Below are 7,832 nucleotides of genomic sequence, written 5' to 3'. Positions count from 1 at the left end.
ATGAAACCGGCGTAGAGCTATCCCACTGTGATTGCGCACTTGATTGAAGGACCACAAGAAAGCTGTAGCGTGTCAGTGCTGTGCTAACCTCTGTTACGAACAGCTGCTATGCTTTTTGTTTCCAACTCTATAAGTTATTGTAGTTGTGTTACTCGGATATTGTTTGAAGTGGTTTTCTGCTGTACTTGAACACTATCCTAAAGCTTGTATGTATTTGTGAGCGTTTACACAAATTAGTGTGGCGTGTAGTGTACGTTTTCAGTTTCTGTTTGGCTTTTGACATCTGAGATGAATTAACGTGCAGTCCTTCAGTTATTGCTCTAGGTGTGTTCGACGTCGCTGGAATTGCAGCAAATAGTCGTCTTAGATGCGAGGCATATGGATTCCATTAAGGAGCAGATGTGGTGAAGTGAAACAAACACATCTTACCAAGTCTCGTGACGCAGAGAGGGGACACAATATGCAGAAGCGAAACTTTTTTTTTTTTTTTCAACGTGGCACTTTAACTGCGAGAATATCAGTTTTATTTTTAATGGAAAAAAGTGCAAAAGCCTTCAGTTCCTGCAAGAACAGAAAACGAAAGTAGACGTATGGGACAAACTTGTGGGCGCTTTCATTTTAAGCAGAATTCTAAAGTAGGAATCGTAGAATCCTAAGGCGTGCTGATATAATATAGATTTCAGGTTCTCGCTGGCTCTACGGTGCCGAAATTGGGCTAGCAGCTCCCGAATTTTTATAAACTTTCCCGGTGAGTTCTAACACAAATCTACAAAACGCGGCGCTTTTTAGCGTTTTCTGCGGTCCTGGCAGCAGCTGCCTAGTCAAGCACTGCGCTGTTGTCTTTTCATAAACAGCGCATTCCTTGTTAACAGTTCTATACCAACAAGACGTTAACATTGAGTTTGATCAGAAAAGCATAGATTTTTTCCAAAGTTTGTAGTTTTCTTCCCTTTTTAAAATCTCAGATGCACGGCAGGGTCGACCAGTTCCATCTTTTTTTGTGTGTTGTTTAGAAATGTTTCAGGAGAGTGTGGAGACTGTCAACATGATGTGTAGGGTCTGCGAAGAACAGTCTCGGTGCAACTGTGATTGAAAGATGTACATGTTTGTGTTGTAGAAAAGGCGGCTTCTAGATATGCATATTTTGTTCCACTGTAGCCCCTCTGTTCTCGTTGCATTTAGTTCGTAGTTTTTAGACTGTGGTATACTCGCTAAACGCATAAATATATATATATATATATGAATGTTGTTTTGTTTTTAGTCTTTACAATTATTTCTATAGTTGACTAACGCATACATAGAGTCGTCCTGTTGAAACGGTTCGAGGCTTTTGCCACCCTTCTAGCTCTGTACTGAGCGGAGCAGATATCAAAAGCAGTCGTTTAGAACTTAGTCCTCGGTAGGTGTGTGCAATTTTTAGCTGCAACGACTATCTTCTTTAGGGTATACTTTCAACTTTATTGCATACTTTTATGCTTTGTATAACGAAGTTTATTGACTGAATATACATACAACTTGGGTTTTTATTGCCGTAATACATGACTAATGTACTGTACTATCTGCTTGTACATTGCTGGTTTACTAGGTGTGATGCAGTGCCTATATGTGTACAGAAAATGAAATATGTACAGTCCGAACCGTATATATTTCTTTCAATGGAGCTTTCCTCGCCCCCCCTCCATGTATCTCCCGTGCGAAACGTGCACCTGTTCCGACCTCAAGACTTTATTTTGACAAGCCACATGTGATCTGTGTCGGTATAAGTGCGTATACTCAACAAATATATTTTGTTTTACGGTATTATGTTATTGCAAATAAAGCGTACTGCAACATCTCCATCTGTTTTAGGTGTTGATTTTGTTTCGAAGCATGGCTAAATGCCCCGCACATTCATACAAAAAGCTTCTGTTTAAATGCATGTGCATTTAGTACAGTCCAGCCCGCTTGCAATGAACACATGGGGAAATGGAAATCAGTTGGTTATATCCGTTTTTCGCTGTATCTGAAGATAAAATATATGTATACAAATGGTAACAGGTAATGGAAGGTTTGTTCTTTATAGCCGTTATTTCGTTAAAACCGGGTTCGCTACAATTTGGCTATATTCTGGTTGCAAATTTAAGCATATGCCTCCACAACGCTAGTAAAAGCTACTGCCAAAAAAAAAAATCATCTATTGATAAACTCGGTGTCATTGCTTCAATGCACCTGGCAGCTGCCTTCTTCAAGCGCGAGGCGCGGTTTTTCAGGCTGTTCTGTTCGGGCCATTCCGTTGTCCGAAATGTCGGTAGGCGCCCGTGTAGTAATTAAACAATTGGCGAATGGATGCGTCGATTAGGTTGCAGATACAACACCAACACCTGGTTTTCGGCAAGCAAACGAGAAAGAGCGGCTAAACCGTCTGGTGCTCCGTCAGCGGGAGCGGCGGAAGAGAGCAGTTTTCCAGGCGAGATGGGAGAGAGAGAGAAGGGAGAGGAGGAGGAGATCGGCGTCAGGGCGCGGTGGAGGAGCCAGAGCGTGGGCGGCTGAACGTGGGGGTTGGGGGGCCGCGAAAGGGCGACGCGCACTGCTTCCACTGGCAAGGGAAGGCGCCGGCATCTCAGACATCACGGCGCCTAACGGCACTCGTGCGAGCCCGCCGCACCCCTCTCCGCAGCCACAACTTTTCGTCGGAACTCCCAAACTCCATCCCTCCTCCTCTTCCTCCTCGCCGAACCATCCCCTGCGCCGTGCCCAACAGCTGCTTTTTTGTTTTCTCAAAAACCCCGTCGTCGTCGCGTCACCGGGGCGCAACAAGTCATAACAATTTTGCCCAGTACTGTGCTGGCCCTGCGCGTCGGCGATCGGAGCTGGCGAAAGCGGCCCGAGTGCTCTGATCTACCGCGCGGACCGCCGTCCATTGTTCGTGCCAAATGCTGACTGCGGAAACTGCGGTGAGTGCAGACATGCCGCGCGCTCCTTTCCCTCTCTCTCGCGCCGTACATCATGACGCGCGGTCGCTGTTTGAACCTGTCACCGCGTTGACAAAAGTTACAGCGCGGTTGCGGGCATATCCGATCGTTTCGAAGTGTGACAAAAAGAACGGGGTGTTTTGTCCCTTTTGCAACCTCGTACTACCGCTTCGAAAACGCCCACGCGTGGCATGCGCGATTTCCAACGTTCCTTTTAAAAATGAAAAGCAAGTGTGAAAACTTATTCTACGCCTTGAGATTCTAGTGAAAAAATTCACGTTGTCTAGCTTACCGAAATCTGTTGGACCACATTTTGCGCGCAGGTGCGTTGCGCCCTAGTTAAAAAGTGTATCATGCCGGCTCCTCTTCCAACGCTGTTCCGCCTGTGTAGGGTGAAGTCGCAAACCCTTTCATCAAGTTGTGCCTCTCAAACTAAATAATCTTCAACACACGATTTATTGTTGAAATGTAAACCGGATGGAACGGAAAAGTAGGTACTACGTGCTCTAACTACCGTATGAATCGCATTGCATTTGCGACCGATATCCGCTCCTGTCCTCCATAAACAAACTTCTAGCCAGGTTATGGATCCTTCATGCGTATTGCTTACAGCAACTGCATCACGACCGGCTGCGGGTAGGCGCTCTAACCAGTTGCTTAACCGCGATGAGCAAGCCGATAGAAAAACGTGCACGCGGAGGCACGGTAGCCGAGAGGCGCACAAAAAAAGAAGACATCCCGGTACTCCCACTCATCTTCGACTGGCCAACTTTCGTCTCCTATATATGGAGAGTTCGCCCCCTCCGAATGGGCGCGTCCCCTCCTGCGGACCGTTCCGATTTCGGTGTGCGTACGTCCGACCGTCCCCGTCGTGGTGGGATATCGCCGACGGCTACCAGTGCTCAGCTGATAAACGTCGACGTTGGCGGGTCTGTGCGCAACCACGCGTGCGACGGCGGATGCGGGCAGACACACGAAAAACACGACAATCACGACTGCTGTTGGTGAGCCTTGTCCGTGCGGTGCGGTGTTGTGGCATGTTGCAGAAATAGCCGGCAACTGTGACTGAACAGCTAGATTAAGGTGCAGGTTTCTCGATGAAACGTGGACTTTTTCATTCGCTTATCGTACGCCTTTTTTGATTGACTGAGCGGGATATCTGCAGTCCACTGCAAGATTGTTCAGTCAGCTAGCGGAACGTTCGACCAGAAATGAATCGGGCGATCTTTTCCGAGTTCTACCCCGTAGTTTCGGCCGAGGCGCTAGTGAACGCTTTATCTCAAGAAAGTTCGGAGCGCGCGTGAGAGCACCGTCGTCTCCTTTCTGACAGGCGCGACCGATAAAACGGCGCAGCGAGGCGGGGCCTGCAACGTCTTCAAAGATATCTCGCTGCTACGAGCAGTCATCCAGTCGGGAAAGGTCCTTTCACAACGATGCGAATGAATCGCGCACTTATCCCGCGATATTTCGGAATTTCATAACGGCAGTACGCACAGTATATCTTCGCCTACCTCCACCCGGCCCCGCGAAACTTTAAAGACGCCCAAACGTACGACGGCGACGTAACGATGCCAATGACTCCTTCGGCAGATTATAACGGTGCTATCGCGCTGGCCGCAGCGCGGATTACGATGTGCGTGTCCTTCTCTCTCTCTTTCACTACCCTCCGCACTGGTGTCCGTTGCTTTTACTTTTTTGTTTTTCGCGCTTACTTTGCCCAAAGCTAGCGTACCCGTATCTCTTACGCGCGCGAGTAACACGACCCGTGTGGGTAAAAACTAAATAGCCTTGGGAGTGGCTTCTTTCGCTCCTTTCACATAGTGCTTGCCTGTCTGTACAGACGCGTCTGCGTCGCCTTCGTCTCGCACACGCGTGTGCCGTACAATTCCCGTCGCCAGTTATTTCTCACGGGGCCTTTCTCGGCTTGTGATAGGATGGCGGCCGGGTCCGAGAGGATTTCGTAAAAAAGAAAGAAAAGAGCGCAGAACACCGGGGAAGCGAGAATCTATTCATCCAGCGCAGCTAATTTAAAGTCATCGACGTCTTCTGCAGGAACTGTGACGCAGCATGTCTTCCAGCAAGCTGCCTTGGTCAATGGCATCATCCAGGCATTACGTACAACTTCTATCCATCGCTTCACTTCTGGTCATCGCTCTATGTGCAGGTGAGTACAAGTTTTTTTTTTTCTTTTTTTGTAAAGGTAGTTTTATGTGTAAAAAACATGTACATGTAGTCTGCACTTTAATTTTTTTTTTCATAAACTTGGGATGCATCTTACTAGTACGCGGGATTTGATAACGAGAGCTGAAATTTAATGCATTTTATGTGCAACACCCAGCTTTTTGTGTCTTCGCGTCTTCCAACTGCGTTTGATTGAACACGTACCTTACAGGAAAATTTATAGACCACAAAAGTACCATCTTCAAGACAGAAACTCTTGCATGTGCGCGATTACTTAGCCCATAAATTATCCTAGAAAGGCTCATATTGACTGCCCAACCGCGATGCAAAGGAGAAATTCAGTCAAATTATATATGGTCCATAAACTTTTGCCGATTGTAGACGACTCATTATAAATATTTAATTCCTGTTCATATAATCTTGCAGATCGATTCTAGGTTGCAGAGTTGTCAATCTTATTGACGGCTTCACTTGACTATAATTTTATAAACAATTAAAACCTGTTATTGGAGAACAATGGGTTCTTTTAAGTGACTGCGTAGCAAGTCATTGTATATGTTTCAAAAGTTACACACAATTGATTACTTTTTGTAGACCAATTTTTAGTTTAGTGTAGATTATAATGTGCGGATCTTTGACATTTAAAAGGGAAAATAACAATTCTATTTTTGTTTTATTTTTTATATGCCAAATCATACATGATGAGAAGTCTAATAGTGGTTGAAAAAAAGAAAAGGTTGATTCAGTGCACTGTAGTTTGTTGAGTTCATGTTCCCATGATGCCCACAGGAAATAGTTGGCAGTTTCCGTTACAGGATTTCGTCGGGTCAGCAATTGTAACTCCGTACAAAATGAGCTCTAATTGATGTTGTCAATCTAGTGACTGGCATTCAGAAATCATTGTTTTAAGCTGAAAATTAAGCTCACTAGAGTATTCTTCCCAAAATTTTTACAATACAACTAAGCAGACCTTCGAAAGTTTTGCAATTCCAGTACGAATTACTGACCTGGAAGGGGCTAAAGCTGCATTCATACTTCGTTTTAATGCTAGGATGAATGAAAAAAAAAAAAAAAACACATGCTATTGCTAGAAACACGCAACTAAGTTAGAGATGTCGGAGTGAAGCTATAGGTAGTTGCCGTATCGAAATGTTCACAGCAACATTTTTTTTTAAATTCTTGTGAAAGCCTATTTTCCTGAGAGTTAACAGTTGTATGAAATAGTAAAAAAATATCCCATTATAATAATATCAGCACCTTTTGAAGTGCAGCTGTTTTTGCTGAGAGTTAAAACATGTATGAAATAGTAAAAAATATCCCATTATAATAATATCAGTACCTAACTGTCCTGGTGACAGTGATGTTTTGTGGTAATGTCACAGGCAAGTAAAAACTTGTCCCTTTGCTATTAATCCACAGCACAAGTTCATGGTTTGCAAGTCTCATGGGGACTCTAGGCATGCAGTTTTGTCAACACCCTTCTCATAGTGAAGGAAAAAGTTAAAAAAAATATTTCACAGCTCATCAAGAGCTCACGCCTGTTAACCCCTGTTATGAGTAACACCAAATTACTCAGAGCCGTTCTCAAAAGTTCCGCACATGCGAGCAGCTAGCAAAACAAAAGAGCGTAACCTCATGCGCGCGTGATAGGCTTATCAAAGCCAGAGAGGCTTTTGTTTACACAGAAAGGAAGAGCTCTCAGCCAGAAAGAGTTAGCCAGAAGAAAAAACAAAGCAGTTCACGTGCAGTGCGCTCCATCGCCCGTTGCGATTCAACCTAACCTTCCGGCTTTCCCGGACCACCGCCGGAGTTCCTCCAAACATCCCTCTGCTGTCTGAGAAGCCGCGGAGGGGAGAGAGAGCTAGTGGGTGACGGGTGGCGTCTCTAATGGAGCCTCTAATTGGATCAACTGATGTTTCCTGTGAGGAAGTGGGGCGCTTCTGGAAGCGGGCTGATAGCAGCGGCAAGGGCACCATCTAGGCCACGCTTGCTTTTTTCCCTTGCCGCTGACGAATGCGCTCGTGCTGCGACGGACAGGCAGGAGGGGACGCCGTCTGCTCCTTTAATGCGTTGTGTTCCGTGTTGAGAAACTTGGCCCCGGAGAGGGGTGGAGAGATGTTGTTAAAGAAAGCAAGAGTTGAGTCGCAATTAAGGTCGTGTAGGAAAGTTCAAGGGTGGGAATGTGGAGGAGGGCTACGGGGGCACGGGCGATTGTCTTTTTGATCGCTGGGGCTCTTCCCCTGGATGCAGTGAATGATGTTGACAGTTGCAGGTGTAATGCCGGAGTCTTAGAGTGAGAGCGGGAGTATTATAACACCCTCCTAATGAGGAGCGGATAAAAGAAAGGAACCTTGTGAACGAATTCTAACACGCAGGTGAAACCAGGTGGATATGCAATGACACGTTAAAAGATTTTTTTTTATTATTTTAGGGCATTAATTATGTTACTTCTTCAACATGTTAGGAAAACAGTAGTAACATTCATATCGAAACCGTTAGAAAGCGCAACGCTAAAAACGGGGCACAAACGAAAGTGCGACAGGATGAGCGCTCGTCCTCTCGTTGTTTCATTTGTGTCCCATTTTCAGCGTTGCGCTTTTTTGAAGGTTTCGATGTGCAAATTCACCAACCAGCCCAACTCGCCATTCTGCTACGGTACTAATATTGCTTACGTACTTGATGATTTAAAACAATGTTTTG

At 45.5% G+C, this 7,832-nt stretch overlaps 1 protein-coding gene across 4 annotated transcripts in view; it reads left to right on the top strand.

Annotated features, from left to right (window-relative positions):
* Positions 1 to 2,508: 2,508 nt before the first annotated feature.
* Lanb1 (laminin subunit beta-1) overlaps positions 2,509 to 7,832 on the top strand; it is a 54,027-nt gene continuing 48,703 nt past the window's right edge. Inside the window, exons 1-2 of one of the 4 annotated variants that reach the window (XM_077690383.1) lie at positions 2,509 to 2,933; positions 5,004 to 5,115. In XM_077690383.1, coding sequence (XP_077546509.1) covers positions 5,019 to 5,115 — 97 coding nt within the window. In that variant the 5' untranslated portion in view covers positions 2,509 to 2,933; positions 5,004 to 5,018. Of the gene's footprint in view, positions 2,934 to 3,768; positions 3,956 to 4,755; positions 5,116 to 7,832 lie in introns of those variants that run through there. The other 3 variants (XM_077690384.1, XM_077690382.1, XM_077690385.1) reach the window with 3 other exon arrangements.

The sequence above is a fragment of the Haemaphysalis longicornis genome, unplaced genomic scaffold (assembly GCF_048455015.1).
Source record: "Haemaphysalis longicornis isolate Haplotype H1 unplaced genomic scaffold, Haemaphysalis longicornis Haplotype H1 scaffold_10, whole genome shotgun sequence".
NCBI lineage: Eukaryota > Metazoa > Arthropoda > Arachnida > Ixodida > Ixodidae > Haemaphysalis > Haemaphysalis longicornis.
The sequence above is the reverse complement of the archived record's forward strand: the minus strand, read 5'-3'. Positions and strand labels throughout refer to the sequence as shown.